General features: G+C 38.0%; 1 protein-coding gene across 1 annotated transcript in view; it reads right to left on the bottom strand.

The window, feature by feature from the left end:
• Positions 1 to 9,182: 9,182 nt before the first annotated feature.
• LOC146762777 (uncharacterized) overlaps positions 9,183 to 18,037 on the bottom strand; it is a 41,153-nt gene continuing 32,298 nt past the window's right edge. The window contains exons 3-4 of the mRNA XM_085538074.1: positions 10,143 to 10,636; positions 9,183 to 9,491 (exon numbers count right to left, since the gene is read on the bottom strand). Coding sequence (XP_085394200.1) covers positions 9,273 to 9,491; positions 10,143 to 10,636 — 713 coding nt within the window. The 3' untranslated portion in view covers positions 9,183 to 9,272. The remainder of the gene's footprint in view (positions 9,492 to 10,142; positions 10,637 to 18,037) is intronic.

Genomic DNA, 18,037 nt, shown 5'->3' with positions numbered 1-18,037 from the left:
ACCTTCTGACACAGAAAATGAATTTAGCTGAAGAATTACTAAAGAATATTTTGAATCTGACACCTGGGGATTGGAGATTCATAATCCTTGAGGTGCCTTCCAACACACGCCATTCTGTGTGATTCTGTAATGCTCAGGCTACTGTCTGATCCAAACCCCACAAGATAACATACAATTCTTAGTTCCTCATGGTTGAACAAAACCTTCCATATTTCACTGTGAACAGCTAATTTAATACATTAGAAGGTATCTCCTCACTTCTGGGGGGGGGGGGATAAAATAAAATAAAATTTAAAAATTGAGACATTGCTATGATTTAAAGATGTTGTATGTGTATTGGAGAAGCCAGTTGAGCTACTCTGATAAGAAAGAGAAAAGCATTCCAGATACTGTTGACAGGGAAGGAAAAAAAAAAAAAAAAAAAAACAACACTGAGGACACCTTTATCTTCTTCTAAACAGTAAGGAAAAAAAGTTCTTTTTTAGAGCTCAAAGCATACTCTTGAAGCTATTGCCATGAGTTAGAGCTTGGAAATAGTGAGGGTAGACTCTGTGACAGGCTTCCCCACTGATCTTCATTCACCTCCATTCAGAAAGTTTGGATGCCCAGAGATCTGGGGGAACTGGCTGATGCAGTTGCCAAGCCACTATTCATCATATTTGAAAAGTCATAGCTGTCAGATGAAGTCCCCAGTGACAGGAAAATAGAAAAAAAAATGCTCCCATTCTTAAGAAGGGGAGAAAGAAAGACTCAGGGAATTACGGGCTGGTGAGTTTCACTTCTGTGCTTGTGAAGATCACAATACAAATCCTCCTGAAAGACACATTAAGGCATGTGCATGATGAGAAGATGATGCAAGAGAGCCTCATGGCTTCACCGAGGGCAGATCATACCTGACCAGTCCGCTGGCCTTCTACTGATGGAGTGACAACATTGGTAGATAAAGGAAGGGCAACTGATCTTGCCTACCTGGGCTTCTGCAAGGCCTCTGACATGGTCTCACACAACATCCTTATCTCTGAATTGAAGAGAAATGGATCTGATGTCTGGAATCTTCTGTGGATTAAAAGTTGGATGGATGGTCACAGCAAAAAAAAAAAAAAAAACAAACAAAAAAACCCACACACACACAAACCATGGACAATCAGAGAGGTGCATGGTGGATCAGGTTGTCCTATGGCAGCATACTGGTTCCACACAGAGCTGATATCCACATGCAGACATGGAGGATTCCATTTGGCAGCAGTGGATCAGACCTGAACAATACAACAGCCCAAGGGGATGAGACTGCAGTGGAGCAGGAAGGCTGTGTGAGCTGCCTCCCATGGAGAACCATGATGGTGCAGACCACTCCTGAAGGATGGTGTCTGTAGTACAGACCCATGTTGGAGAAGTTTTTAGAGATTTGCTATCTGTAGGAAGCCTGAACTGAAGTATTTTGTCAAGGATGCCATTCCATGAGAAGATGCCCCCTGGAGCAAACTGGATCCCTACTGGAGCAAATAAAAAGTTTAAGGAAGGAGTGGAAGAGACAAAGCATTGTAAACTGACTGAAAACCTCCATCCCTGTTTCCAAGTGCCTCTCAAGTAGTAAGAGGCAGTAGAGGGCAGATGTGTGTGTTGTTAGTTTGCTTTTAGTTTCTTACTCTTCTAGTCTGTTTTTAGTAGGCAATGAATTATATTATTCTTTCTGTGCTGAGTCTGTATCACTTGTGATAGTAATTGGTGAGCAATCTCCTTGTACTCACCTAAACCCTTGAGCCCTTTTTTCATTGTTTTCTCCCTTCCTTCCTTAAGATGACTTTAAGAAGTACTTTGTCTGTTTTAATCAAAAGAAATATCCTAAATTTTGAAAAATAGTTACAAAACATGTTACATCTTAGAAACAATTTACGAGTTTGTGATGTAAAGTCTAATGTCTGATTAAATTATACTTTTATATTCATATATCTACATTTTTTTCCCTTTTCCATTCTTTCTGTATTGTTTCTATTTTTCTGCACCTACAGTTTTTCTTCCAATTCAGACTGCTAAAGCTCATTCAGTCACAACTGTATGAGCTGTTTCCTTAATGAAATAAGGTGCCTTGAAAATCTTAAGGTCAGAAAGGAATTATTAAAGTAGAATTAAAAGAAGGATTTTGTGCACTGTTTGCAAGAGAGAAGATTCATCTACCAGGCTTTTCTCTGCAGACGCTTGTCTTTTAATCATTCAAAAATATTATTTGATCAGAATTATATTAAAAAACTGTAAGCATTTATTCTAACAACATACTTGTATCCACAATTGGAAAATGTATTAGGGCTGCTGTCAAGCTAGCTAGCTGATGTGAAAAAACCTTCTCCGATCCAATGAGGGATTAGTGATCAGTTTCATCACAGTTTAGCTTTATGATGGAGGCTAAAGAAAGTATATAAAAGTTAACTGGGGGCCAAACGAGATAGATAAATAAATAAATAAATAAATAAATAAATAAATAAATAGATCAGATTACTGGTTTGGGAAAAGAAAAAAAAAAAAGAAGAAGAAGAAGAAGAAGTAAAGCAAATTTGTAAATTTGTACTTTGCTATATAATAAAAGTTTTAAAGCTTAAAATTGATAGGTTAATGATGCTCAGGTTTTATAAAAGTAGAGAATTTTAAACAAGCATTAGCAAAAAACATTTGCAATATAGAGTTTAAATAAGATTTAAAAAAATCAGCAGAGTTGTGATGAAGATACTTATAGCATTAGAGGGGGGGGGGGAAAGTCTAATAAGAAGGAAAACTAGAGTTAGGTTGGAAAAATATCAGAGTTTCCAGCATCAGAAAGCTTAAATCAGTAGTACAAGATGACAAAAGAAATTTCATTATATACCTGAAAGCACATAAAAGTACAAAAAATCACAACTATAGAAAAATAAATCATTACTTCCTAGAAACTGTTTATTCTACACTTCTGATCACTTCTGATTCTTTTTTTTTTTTTTTTTTTTTTTAAGAAATTCAGGCAGTAAGTCAACATCAGTCTAGGCTTAAGACAAGTTTCTAGAGATATAAATGTAAGCAATGACCAGAATAAGATTTTAGGATCAGAACTTTACATCCCTAGATGACTTATTCCAAAGTTCTGCATGGAGAAGAGCATAATATGAACAGAGAAAAAACTAACAAACAAACAAACAAACAAAAACATAAAGATTCACACCATCAAATGTGAGGAAAATGAGAATATGAAACTTTGGGACCATAGAAATAAATACTACACCTAGTAGACTGGAGAAAGAATCATCTTTTTAACAACGTCAAGAATAACATCTGCATAAGCGATTTGCTGTATTATTGTCTCTCTTTATTGGGAGTTTACTCAGCTTTGTATTGATGAGTTGATTTGCTGTAATCACTGCCAGATTGTTCTCTTTCTCTTCACTCCGCTTGGGGCTTAATCAACCCCAGAAAGTGCTATCTAATTTTGCCATTCACATACAAGTAATGGCCCTTGATTGAAATTTGTTTGGTATTAAGGAATGAGCTGAAGAATGCAAGGTATTTATCAATAACATTATTTCTTATTTATGGTTTTTGGATCTAGAATTTTATTTCACTGCCACATTGGTCAGCTATCACTGTAAAGCAGTTCCTTTCATATATTAATTACATATTTTCTTGTCTAGAAATTAAGTGTGGGGCAATGGAATAAAAGCACTGACCTGAAAACATGAACCAAAAACATGAAACAAAAGTGTTCAATTTATTATTAATATTATTTATTTATTTCACCCACTGCAGCTCACATGGAGAATAATGTGATAGAGAAGACACTCTGAATTGTATTTCAAAATTAAGTTTTGATTTAGAACTGGCACTTCTGAGTTAATGGCTTGTGGTATTCATCTTAGAAATTATGTCATGTCCCTGCAACACTAACATCACATGAATGAAATATACTGTTAAGCTGATCTTTATCCAGCTTATATGCAAATTTGCAATCAGAGTAAGAATTTTAATGTTTAAAAATTAAAGACATTGTTTAAAAATTAAAACAGTTAAAGTCTTTCTTCTGATTATTTTTTAAAAAAGCATAAAAAGAGAAAGAAAACTGATTAGCAATCATTTCTTTCTGAATACTAAAGATGTTAGCATCACAAATGGTGTCACCTTTAGCAAGGTGTTTCTGACCAGAAATTGCCTGAGAAATATCAATTGCAATATGAATTATATTTTAAATGTTTCAGTTTCTCTGTTGCCATGTGAATTATACTGTAAAGATTTCCATTTCTTAATTATAAACAGTATTTCTTATACAAGAACTTATGTAACACCAAGTAAGAGAGAGATGAAAAAATACCTTTGAATCTGTAGATTTGAGATACAAATTTGGAAGTAATTTAGTCTATTCTTTAAATCATAGTCCTGTGAGCAAGTTCATACATTGAAATTTTCAAAAATCACTATTACAGGCAAATAACATAATTTAAATTAAACTGTGTTCCAAGACCACAATTAATCAGTGATACTTTCCAATTATATTTTGTCTGAATTCAAAGCAGTCTTATAATATAGTATTTCTAACTTGACATGGAGCCAAAATAAAATGGGGTCAAACATTATCTGAAAATAGGTCAGAATTCAGAGGGTTTAAATTTCATGGGCATTGTCTCAGTGGCCTCCCCTGAGTCAGATCTAGTAGCATTTTTTAGGAATTAGTTCCCTGAACAGAGACCTCTAATGCCATTTGAGATTCCCTAGATTACTCTAACTAGCATTCTGCTGACAGTCCAGAAGGGAATACTGGTCACTCATAGGTGTTATTTCATACTTGCCAACTCCTTGGATACCCTAGAGCTTCTCAGATGCCATTAAGTTTAATGCCATTTAAGTTTAACTAATCTGACCATCATTACTTTTTCATTCATGATCAGTTTTGAAGGAGCATTAAAAAAAAAAAAAAAAAAAAAAAAAAAAAGGAAAGAAAGGAAAGAAAGGAAAGAAAGGAAAGAAAGGAAAGAAAGGAAGAAAGGAAGAAAGGAAGAAAGAAAGGAAGAAAGGAAGAAAGGAAGAAAGGAAGAAAGAAAGAAAAAGAAAGACTACGGCATGTGACAGTCAGATTTTACATATATATCAGACTGCAAGACTGAGCACCTGAGTACACATTAGTTACTTAGAGAGTTAGCTGAGAATCTGTCTCCTAAAAGAGATTAGAGCTCAACCCCATGTCCTAAATGGAGCACAAGCATACAGAGAAACAGTACAGAAAGTAGTCAGGCTTTAGTCTCACACTTCACTGACAGCACAACAAGCTTTCTGTGTTTAATCTTTGTTTGACAAAGAAAAGTTTTTGACGATGTGATTATAACTTAACATGAAACCATGAGCAGAATACTCATTTATTTCAGATGGATGACTGATGATCCAGTTGTGGACTTACCTCTTTCATGGAAGTTTGTCTGCATCATAAAGGCACCTTGTGGGTTTTTTGGACATCTCGTACCGGCTGATTGTATTCAGGACAAGAGCAGCAGGACTTCTGTTTGGCCAGATTGTAATCACAGTACTAAAACAGCAGTGAAGAATCTTGCATTTTACTTGATTCTATCGACTATTATCAGCCTCCTCCTTTCAGAAGCATTCGAGTATTAAATGAAAACCAGGGCCCATTTATGAATACATTGTTCCAGTTCTATGTGTGGTGTACAATTAAAGAGCTATTACGCTAGTAAGTGAATGCCCTAAATGACTGCAGCCAACTGTACATGGAAAACTGTATTCAACATTTGTTTACTAATTTAAAAAATAATACAAAGACAATAAAAAGTCTTACCAAGTCTAAGGGTGAAGAGAAGGTCAAATTTCAGTGGATTTTATTGATTAGATTTTGTTTACTGTTAAGGGGCACACTCTTTTAAAACAAGTTACAAAGGAAAGGAATTAAACCAAGCTAAAATGGCTCTGGAGGCTCTCAGAGCTTTTAAAGCAACAATTTAAAATTATGTCTGGAAAGGGTAGGAAGGGATTCACCACGCACCTGTAGGCTGTGGTAAATTTAGGCATAATAGGTCTAAAAAATTGTAAGCAAGCCAGTACAGATAATGCATCTGCCTTCTGAACATGTGCTAGCAACAGATTTTCTTATGTATCGATAATGCAAATGTATGTAAAGTTAATAAAATGAATAAAATTAAGAAGCTAAATATCATTATTAACAGCATATCAGATGACATTAAGCATCATCTGTCTCTTCAAGAGCAGAATATTTTCTTGTTCTATTGAAGAATTAGGGCTAAATGTCAGCATTTAAAGAGATAAAATGCCATTTTTTCACTGTCAAATATATTTAACAATACACTGGGGCTCAGCAAACACTTTAAAATGCTCTGGTTTATTGACCAGTCCTAAAAAAAAATAAAATAAAAATAAAAATAAAAATAAAAATAAAAATAAAAATAAAAATAAAAATAAAAATAAAAATAAAAATAAAAATAAAAATAAAAATAAAAATAAAAATAAAAATAAAAATAAAAATAAAAATCATTTACTTCTACCTATTTGAGTACTAAACACAAAAATGATGCTTCCAGTATGGAGTTAGTATAGACTGGAAAAGTAGTTTGGTTTTTTTTTGTTGTAGTTGTTGTTTGTTTGTTTTGTTTTTGTTTAGAAAATCACAAGGCCAAATTTCAAAGGGTAAATGTCTTCACTAAGTACTAAACCTCATTTTTGTAGAAATTTGAGTCACTCTCAGAATTGTCTGAACTGTAACTTTGGAAATTAATCCCCTCAGAATCAAGGAGGCTCAAACAGTTCTAACTATTTCCCATTAGTGCTGAGAATTCTGCTGGGTCTGGTGTTACCTCGATCTGGTAACCTGGAAAGTCAAGTCCCTTTGTGAATGTGTATCGACGGCCCCGACCAAGTCACAGCTGTTTGTTACACCATTATGGTGAGCGGTAAAATGGCCTTTATTGGAATGTGAGGGTCCCTTATATAGGTATCCAGTTTCATCCTTATCTTTTTTACATATGCATGACCCAGCAGGGGAGGGCCTATCACGTTACATCCCGAGGGTCCGATTTCGCCTAATACAACATCTCCCTCTCCCCATGCTTAACAAAACCATGCCCCGTTACAATGCAAGCGCCAATCCTAATCCTAGTATATAAAAGTGTTAGTACTTATATAAATTTTTGTGGTGAGTTATTTAAAATATGACGTAAACATGCAGAGGTATGTGGTGCAGTGTGTAATAATGTTAGTGCTTCTTTAGTTAGTATTTTCAAGGCATCTTGGGCTATATTATACAGTTCATCCTTCTGCTCAAAGCTTCTCATATATCTACTGGAACTCCATTTTCTCATTCAAAGTCCTTGCACCTGTGCCTCTTGAGCCAGCAGCAGGAAATCTATTGCAGCTCTATTCTCTGTGACCTTCCTGCTCCCCAAGGACACGTATCTTGTCATTCAGGAGACGGTTGGCCCTTTCCACAATGCTTGTCCCTGGGAATTCCCAGGGATGCCTGTCGAGTGAGATATTCCCCAATGCTCCTTGAGTAGATCTCGAGATGAAGCACGAGCCATTGTCTGTCTTGATGTGTCGCAGCACACCAAGGACCATGATGGCAGTGGCCCAGTGTCGCTGAGCTGCAGGGGACTTAAATGTTAACATAACCATCACTCAATCAAAACCTTCACTGATAATACACTAAACAGAAGATTACATGTAACGTCATAATTTTTTGAATTGACATATACACACTCATTCAAGCATTCATTTTTACACATTCCTATAACATTAACAGTTCCATATACCATTTGCATTTATACTTTCATATACCATAAACATTTAACAATCACAAAGACAGTGACAATAATCAATACAGTTTATCCTAAGCATTCTTCCTCTCCTCCAAGTTGTCAGCAGGAGTTTAACCGACTCCAACTCGGGCTGCCGTGGCTCGCTCGTCAGCTGGACTTGTTCCAGCTTCAGAGACTCCACTCGAGCCCGGGGCCCCCTGACCGGGCCCCCAATTAACGATAAAAAGGAATGCCTCCCTTATCTTTGACCAATCCGAGACTTGGTCGCTCTTGTTCTCCCCTCTCCCTCCCCCCAGGTAGAGCTGGACCAGTAGCCCACCCTCTTGAGGAAGGGTTATGATTAGGAACGCCTCTGCCTCCGCCCCCGCTGATGCGGATTGGCTTCCATCTTGGTTAGTCTTATCCACCCCGCCCCCCGGGGCGGAACCACACCCACAACCCATCCCATCTCGAGGAAAGGACCCATCCTCCCGCCCCTGCTCACTCCCCTTCCCCACCCACAAGGATGGGCGAAGGAGTGCAGAAGATACCGGTTGCTTTGGATACCGATATGGGGCCTCAGAGGAAGGCTTCTGCGGGTCAAGAGATAAGGATGTGGAATGTGTGGAATGCTGCTGGACGGGGCCATCTGATCGTTGTTCAGCCGGAGTGATGGGTGCGGTCGGGATGGCTCGCGCCACCTTGTCTTTGTCTTTCAAATCTTCACATCTGCAAGAGAAAAAGCCTCCCGACCCAATTCCCAAAGCAGCCCCAAGCTGAGTCTTCCCTTTCCGAGCCGCTTTCAGCGCCCCAAGCACCAATGCCCACGTTTTGAGCTCAGAAGCTTTTTGCTCATTCATTGCGCGCTCAAAGAGCGAAAAAGTTAAAGAGTCCCACTTATTGTGATCCAAAATCACCCGAGGAGAGGAAAGCTCCCTCTCCTTTTCAAGACAACTAATGACGACTGCAATGTCCTTCTTAGAAGGCGTAGCTTTCCTACCATAGTAGGTTTTACAAAGTTGCAATACTACTCTAATGACGGAATACATTTACCCAGAGACCTGAAGTCTTCCTGGTCTTCTACGAACTATCGGCCGTAGGATAGGCGCAGCGCTGCATTCCCCTTTGCACCCCACCGAGAGTGCTTCCACGGGCTCGAACCGTGGATACCGCGTCCGTCAGCGCGGTTTTAGCCGTCGCACACTCACCTCCAGGACTTCTCCTCACACGGGGCACCATTTGTTACCTCGATCTGGTAACCTGGAAAGTCAAGTCCCTTTGTGAATGTGTATCGACGGCCCCGACCAAGTCACAGCTGTTTGTTACACCATTATGGTGAGCGGTAAAATGGCCTTTATTGGAATGTGATTTTTTTTTTTTTTTTTTTTTTTTTTTTTTTTTTTTTTTGGGGTTTTTAGGGTTTATTAATGTTTTTTATGTTTTCTAGGTTTTTTTAGGGGGTTTTAGGGTTTATTAGGGCTTTTTAGGGGTTTTTAGGTGTTTTTAGGGGTTGCCGTGGATTTCCAATTGGTACACACAGGTGTATTCCGCGTTCCCCCAGTTGCTGCATACATCCATTTTAATCCTTTGGTAGGATTGAAGGGGCTTCTCCTGAACGTGGAAGGTCTGTGCAATCTCTCCGTCCACATCATAAACAAATGATCCCAGGAGAGTTTCCACTTCGTCCTCATCCACTCCCTCAAAGACAAGAGATGATGGCGGTCACACTTAGGCAGGCTGTGCTATAAAGAACACACTGAGGCCAAAGGTGGGAGCCCTTCCAACCCTCCCTGTGCTCTGGTAGGATTGGAGCACAACGGAGGGCGAACCTGAGTCAGGGCACGTGGAGCAATTGCTCCCAGCTGCTCGGCCACAAAGAGCAGCAGAGGCCTTTGGAGACATGGAACCAGCCGAGGGATTCGGTGCCCTCAGGCAGGATGCCGTGCTCTGCAGCAGCCCACCACTGAAATTTGGGAGCTCCCAACTGTATGGGGTCGTATGGGGCTCTGTTGAGTGTCTACTGTGTGGCTCCATGGTGCTCTATGAGCTCCTGTGTGGCTCTATGGGGTCTTACAGGGCTCTATGTGGCAGTTATGGGGCTCTGTTGGGTGTCTGTAAGGCCCTTATGGGGCACTGTTGCGTGTCTGTGGGGCACCATGAGGCTCTTTGGTTCTCTATGAGCTTCTTGTGCAGCTCTATGGGGTTTTACGGAGCACTATGGGGCTCTATGGGGTGTCTGTGGGGGCTCTATAGGGCTCTTCGGGGTGTCTGTGGGGTTCTATAGGGTCTTATGTTGCGGTCATGGTGTTCTGTTGGTTATCTCTGGGGCTCTATAGGGGTTCAATGGGCTCTTATGGGGCTCTATGGCAAAGCTTTTTCCTCGGGGGCCTCCAGAAGCAGCAGCAGGCAGAGACTTAACAAGATGGCAAAGTCTCTGGGGGCACTGCTGACATCCCCAGAGGGAGACACCGCCTTGGAGACATGCCACATGGTGAAAGCTGTGGGCCAGATGTTCTCCAGGAGCTGGATGACGGCGTGGCCCTGCGAACCTCGGAAAGCCCAGCAGTTGCCAACAGAAATATCAGGCTGCAAGAGGGTCTCAGGGGACTTTGCGGAGGAAAAGAGGGGAGAAAGCCGGCCTTTCCCACCGTAACTCTTGGTGGTCCTCTCCGCATCAACAGTGGCACCCAGGTATTTCAGAGCCCAGTTGGGCATCAAGTAGCTGTTTTCCACGATGCTGTCAATTTCAATCCGTGTCAACAGAAAAATTTCCTCCGGCGCCGCCGTCCTCAGCACCGCTCCCGTCGTGCCGCGGTTCCGTCTCGGTGCTGCCCGGACAGCTCCGGCACTCAGCGGCTGCAGCGGCGCTGCCGTCCGATTTCGCCTAATACAACAGTCTGGATGTTATTTTTTCTTTTCTTTTTTTTCTGTTTTCTTTTCATTTTTCTTTCTTTTTTCTTTTTTTTCTTTTTCTTTTTCTTTTTCTTTTTCTTTTTCTTTTTCTTTTTCTTTTTCTTTTTCTTTTTCTTTTTCTTTTTCTTTTTCTTTTTCTTTTTTTTCTTTTTCTTTTTCTTTTTCTTTATTAATATATGGTAGTGTGGGATTGGAGATGTTATTGTATTTAGCAATAGTAATTAAAATACAGTCTTGGCATTTCAATTTGGGCACCAGATCTGAAAGGTACTGTTCTGGTTCACTGCATCCTTTAGATTCCCTTACATGACTTCAGATAAAATTTACATCTGCCTACAACCAGAGGTTACATGTAGAACACTGAGAGCAGAAATAAATATATATTAAATAAAATAATATAAAAGACATTGATGAAATAAAATTATTACTATTTCTGGTATTTTCAGTTAATAGAAGATAATATTGGCTTCCTTATGCTATCAAAGTTCCCCTTTTGTCCTCTGTAGCTGTGTGAAGTTGCTTTTGGTGTTCATGGGAAAACTGAAACTTATTGAAAACCCTGAACTGTGTATTTCAAAACTGGACTAAAACAGCTCCCTGTTGTACAATACCATTCTCTTTTAACTGTAATGAACTAAGAACATAGGCAGGACATAGTCTGTAAGTAGCTTTACCATCTTCTGATAGTCACCTGGAATTGCCAGAAAAATTAAACAAGTTTTTTGGGGCATGTAACTGTACTTACAAACCTTGACCTGCCCTTGTTACAAAGAATAATGCATTCTGGGCTCCAAGAAGTACTACAAAGAGGTGAAGATATTCACCAAACTCTTCACTCACTTTAATGTATTTTTATCCTTTAAAAACTCCAGTTTTCTTGATTGTCTGTTTGTTTTCTCATGTTACATACCCCATTTCAAATGATGTAGTATAATATTTTCAAGTACATGGTTACATGGTACTTGATTTTCCTTGGTTCCTTGGTTCCTTGTTTTTAGTTTCTTGAGCTAAATAAGAGGCGGGAGGTTGGGGGGTGGGGGAGAAAGTAAGGTTACTTCATTTTCAAATAATTAATTTTCCAGTTTTGATCATTTTGTTGCCTTTGAAAGTATCAGTACCTGAGACCAGGTTTTTCTTTTAAACAGTCAGTAGAAACATGGGACTAGAGAGAAACAGAGTAATGTAATGAAGTGACTGACCTGAGTTCGTGCCATCAAAACAGCTCTGACAGTGTGTTTGATACTGAATTGCAGTGTATTGGTATTTCCTTCTAGTATAGTAACAGAACCATTAAATAGTTGCTACCTTACTCTCACCTGAGAGTTGTGCTTATAATATGAATTTATAAATGGAAATATGAGAAATACATTTAGACGGACAAACAACACATGATTGTGTTAAAACTTATCTTGAATTTGGGATTAGGTACACAAAAATAAATGCTATAAAATATGCTATATTTTTGAATGTTTCTTGCAAACACGTGAATACCTATTTAAAGACTATTTTAGAGATCATAAATATTATAGTGGAACAGTTTTCTATTTATTTCTACCTCTTAAGCCAAGTGCCACAGTCTCTGTGAAACCAGACATCCACAGCTCAGAAGAAGCTCTAAAGTTTCTGGCAATGTGCTAACATAGAGCCTATGTGTATTAAGAAGCCAACCCTTCCATATAAGAATTGCTGTATTTTTTCATGAGTATATAGATATACATTGATAGTATAAATACTGTTGGTTTTGATTGGTTGGTTGGTTTTGAGTTTTGTTTTCTTTAAGTGTAATATTTAAAGAAATAAGTTAATAGGCATCATTTCATTAAGTCAAGAGAACTATTGTGGGTTTTTTTTGGTGGTAAATTGATTGCACTTTGTTTCAAGAAGTTCTTCCTTAAGGGCTTTGACTATATAGAGGTGTACATATATCAAACTCATATATCATTGCACATCGATGCATTTAGATGTGTGTGTAGGTGTATTGAAGTATTTAAAAACTCTGTACACACATCCAACATGTGTATATATATATATATATATATGCATATGTATATGTAATACAATGCAAATATTTACATACTCTAGATGTTCTATGAACATTATATTTCACAATGTTTAAGATTGGTCCATGGCTCATGTAAAATGTGTTGTTTGTCTTAACCTGTTGTGTATTGAAGCAATTGCTATAATTTAAACATTCCTAGCCACTGCTATTAAAACCCTTGTTAGTAGTCTCAGGAAAGGAATAGTTGTTTTAAAAAATGCAACTTGAATCCAGTCTGTGTAACCTGAGGCCACTGAGATATCAGCCTTAGCTTAGCTGTCATGTATCCCTTTACACCTCCAAATCCCTACAGTAACAGACCATCTGCACCCATAATCTGATGGCCAGACTTTAGAGCAATGTACCTTTTTTATAAAGGGCAATTCTAATTTACAACCAGCTCTATTTTGGGAAGTACTCTGGGAGCAAACCTCTGATGCTTTCAGATCAGCCATCTGTCCCCACTCCTGCCAAGTTACCCTTTAGGTTATGCTCTTTCCCCTCTTCAGTGTATTATCTCTCTGTTGCACTCTCACATAAAATGTTGATCAGGTAAAAGTGTATTTTAGCGGGCAAGACATAAAAGAATAGCCATGCAGTGTATGTTTGCATACTCTTCAAAGCATACATGGTTTCAATGGGATGAGACAGCCTTAGACACTTTCTGCTGCAGAATTTCCTGTTTGTGGTCCCAATATTTCCTCAAGAGGACAGGCAGAGTGAGACATTTTTTCTTTACAGAAAAAGCTCTACCTCCTATGTCTGTTCTGAAGGACTCCTGGGAGACTGCATGGCTGTGAGCTGCCCCCAAATCCTCTCTTCAAACCCACAATTTCAGCCATGAGCAGCTCTCCAGAAATTTATCTTCCCTTGCTAATTGCAGCTGTGTTCACCCCCAAAGGAACGGTCTACCAGACAAGTTTGATGCAAGTTTAAATAACCTGCAAAATGGCTTACCCTGAAGATAAACTCAGCTTATATCAAGCTAACTGGTACATAGAAGTTTAATCATTAGATATATCCAACACTTTGTCCGCACTTGTGCTGCTTTAAAGGCGTTCACCTGCAAAAAGCCCAAGTCATGGCAGGCTGCTATCTATACCTACTGCCTTTATGTGTGCTGATGTATTGCAGAAGTGCAGCAAGTTTTGAACAGATAACACAGACTAAATTGCTTCCCTGAAAAGATGAAGTGGGACCAAGATTTCAGCAAATCTACAAACAGCATATGCCATTTCACTGCTCTAAGCAAATATCTCATTCATCAGTGAGAGCAGGCACAAGCACCAAAATCTTTGCAGTGCTAGCATGAACAGCTAGGATGTTAGCACTCATGTTTCTGGGAAGAAAAAGAGGAAGGGAGGAGGTTTAAGGAAAAGATAGCAAGATCAAGTGTTCTCTGTTACTTGTGAGGAGGCATGAACAAGTTTTTGCTGCCTTCCATCAGCAGATTGATAGACCGTGACCAGTCTAAAACTAGCTTCAGTATAATCCACACACCTATGCTGAAAATCTGTTAGTCTCCAGAGTAGCACAGCTAGCAAATTTTATGTTGCAAAATTGACATTTGTATCAGCTGCATACTATAAAAATCATCAGGAAAAGAAATGAAAAATACCTTTAAGAGCAGCTATAGTGAGTGGATTTAGCAGCCTGAATACTGTTGATAGAACACTGTAAAACTAGAATTCAGCATAAGCACACCCGCTCTGGGAGTACTTATCTTTGTCTAAATAGCCACTAAATCTCTATGGAGAAATTTATTTAAAAGGTACTTAGGTAACATAAAATTTTGCTTTGAATAAAATATTGCAAGTCTTTTTTGAGGAAATTCCTATATATTTATAGCTGTTATTATTCACTAAATGCTCAAAATACTAAGATGCAGTTGTGCTTTACTTCATGTAACTTATACATTGTCCAGTTCCTGCATCATTTTCAAACACCATCTTCTTAATCACTGACTGATTCTACACAAAAAAGTACTAACAGAACTCCCTTTCAGAATCAGTCTTACCTCCTTTTCTTGAGCAACCTGCCTAGGCCTTGTGTAACTGAGATCTGATGAAGGCATACCCTTTGTTATCAATATTGCTATTTTGATTACAATGTGGCTTTCAAATTATGTTATTATAGAAATATAACTCATAATGAAGTGACATTTATATAGTTTATATACACATAACACTTAGATATTTCCAGGACTGGGTACTCCACTACTTCCCTGGGCACCTCACACATTCTTACCAAAACCATTCATGGGTCATTATTGCTCTGGCCTACCTCTATCTAAACAAACTGATTTAGAAAATACCTACATTCTAAATGGTTCAAGCCTACTGACAAATATCCTGGACTTACATCCACTGTTGAGATCAGTCATAATATGGCATAGCTTGCTATTTATTGTCATCTCTCAATCACATATGATTTAGCAATAGTAAGACATTCCTAAATTAATACAGCAAAAATGAGCCAACTGAAGCCAGACCCTTCCCTTAAAATGCTTAAATGAATCTAACCATTCCTTATTATGTTTTGATATCTAAATCTCAGACATCTAATTTTTTACCACACTATTTTACTTAAACAAAAATAAGGTTGTTTTTTTTCCCCTCTAAAAAAAAATTCAAAAGAACAATAGATATTTATTTACTAGCAATTTATCAATTCACTATCTATTATTTTATTCTTTTTTGTTTTTTAATATGAAATTTTGATGCAAGGATACTTCAGAAAAGTTAGAAATTAGACTGATAAATACTTCTTAAAGAATTAAAAGATTATGAGTGACATTTAATTATAATTAAATGAGAAGAACACAAATGGTCAACTCACGTTCAGTCTGCTAAGAGCTTAAATAGAGTTCATTGGCTATTGAAGGGGATATATTTTCAGAATTACAGTAAATCAAGGCAGTATTTTGGTGAAATACTGATACAAATCCAAAATGTTTCTGAATGCTACTATACAGTTCTCAGAAGTGTCTGCCTGGGAGAATGAGACAAGTTAGAAATGAGACTTCTCTACTCCTTGTCTACTTTAACTGTTTAGTTTAAGTCTTCCTGAGTTTATTAAACAGTTAGATATGTATGACTTCTCTTTCAGTTTCCTGAATATTGAATTCTAAGTGCCAAGATATTGTTAAGTTGTTCCGTAGGGACTTTGCTGTAAAAGTGTTATTGACAAAGTAGAAAATATCTGAACACCTGTTAATACATAATTTCCTCTCATTTCAGTGGTTAGGAATTCAGGAATTTGAATAACAAATAAAAGAAGAAAACCAACAAACCAACCGACCAACCAAAAATCCCACACTTCATTCTGAAAGTCAATCAGAGCAGGATTTGAAACAAATAGAGCTCACCTTCACCATCTCTCCCTTTGCTTCCTAAACATAAGCAACAGAAATCATCTATGTGTTACATGAAAGGTATGAAAAGTCAGGTGCTGGTAGCCTTACAGACTGAGCTCCTCCTTAACATGTAGCTTTCAGTTTTCAGAAGTTCACAGCTTAGTTGAATTCCACAGATCTTCCTTAAAGATGACAAAAGAGAGTCACGATGATGCTAAATGATGCTAAATTTAAAACTGTTTCTCCAAGGCATGAACAAGATACAGCTTTCTATAAAATGACTGCAAGGCAAGGCAAGGCAAGGCAAGGCAAGGCAAGGCAAGGCAAGGCAAGGCAAGGCAAGGCAAGGCAAGGCAAGGCAAGGCAAGGCAAGGCAAGGAAAGGAAAGGAAAGGAAAGGAAAGGAAAGGAAAGGAAAGGAAAGGAAAGGAAAGGAAAGGAAAGGAAAGGAAAGGAAAGGAAAGGAAAGGAAAGGAAAGGAAAGGAAAGGAAAGGAAAGGAAAGGAAAGGAAAGGAAAGGAAAGGAAAGGAAAGGAAAGGAAAGGAAAGGAAAGGAAAGGAAAGGAAAGGAAAGGAAAGGAAAGGAAAGGAAAAGAAAGGAAAGGAAAGGAAAGGAAAGGTTCTGTTTTCAAGCAGTTGAGAAAAATAACAGTCTGCTTGTATTTGGCATTTGCAAAAGATATGCTTTTTTCAATTCTTATTTGTTTTCTAAAAACTCTTTTTAATGTACAATACATTTTTAAAATTATTTCAATGAATCAAAAGTATCAGTTCATAAAACTCTAATAAAAACTCTCAGATCTTTCAGTCTTGAATCCAATCGCTGTGTTCCTAAATACAAAATAAATTGAACAAGAATACAGATTTAAATACTCTGATCATTTTCTTCATTGTTTAATAGGCATCTCTCATCTCTGGCATGGTCTTGGCTTTTGTGAACTAACACTTTTCCAGGCAATGTTTAGGCTGTTGACGGTTATCAGCAGGCAGGATGGAAAAAGCCACCATATTCTGGTAAGACAGTAAGCTGTGTGCTGCCGGTAATCCTTAATGCCAGATGAAGAGCTTTTTCTGTTTAATGATACAGACGTGTCTAGTGAAAATAACTTTGTCTTCAGCACCTTGTCATCTTAAACATAAATACAGGAGCAAAGTTGCTTTTATTTCTAGCCCTATCAGGAATATTATTTCTATGGGGGTCATAAGTTTTACTTATGGGTGCTTATCTTTCCAATATGCAGTTTTCTTGGGACTTACGGAACCCAAGAGCCAAGAAGGAGCCATAAACATAGCATTTCCCCTAATCCTCTCACGTATTTTCCTCACAGAAGCCTCAGGCATTTGGTGTTCATGAGTGCCTTGTGGTATATGCTCAACTAATTATACATCAGTGAGTTATTGTATCTCTAGAGCTTCCATAGTAACCATCTAAAATGGAGTAGTTATGGCCTAGGTTATTGTCATTAATATTTTAGTTTGAGTTAAAAGCAGATTTCAGAACTCAGAGGTGAATGAATATTCCCTTAGAAGAACCAACTGGATATACCCATAGCTTTCAGATATTTAATATAAACAAATATATTTAAACAGAATAATGACGTAACCGCCAATTAACCTGACTTATCCCAGGACCTCGACCGTCCAGGGGAGAGAGAAATAAACATGGATGCCAAAAAGTCTTCTCTCAATTTATTGCTGCATCCTAAATCCTGTGCAGGCATGTACACCCACTATGCAAAACCCGATGCACGCAAGAGAACCTATACACACACCTACCTAAAACCCCCACCCAATAGTTCTTAACCTACAGGCTGTAACTCAGCTATTCTAGAACACTCTATCAACTCAGAACTACAGTATGCACTCATAAATCCTTACAAAGACAACTTAGTACCCCAACAAATAATTAAAGATTATCAAAATAGTTAAGGACATTAGTATTGTTGTAACTCTCTTATGA

Source organism: Coturnix japonica, chromosome 1, assembly GCF_054131305.1.
Source record: "Coturnix japonica strain WE chromosome 1, WE-NBRP24, whole genome shotgun sequence".
Classification (NCBI taxonomy): domain Eukaryota; kingdom Metazoa; phylum Chordata; class Aves; order Galliformes; family Phasianidae; genus Coturnix; species Coturnix japonica.
Note: the sequence above shows the minus strand (reverse complement) of the source record. Positions and strands in the feature narration are given on the sequence as shown.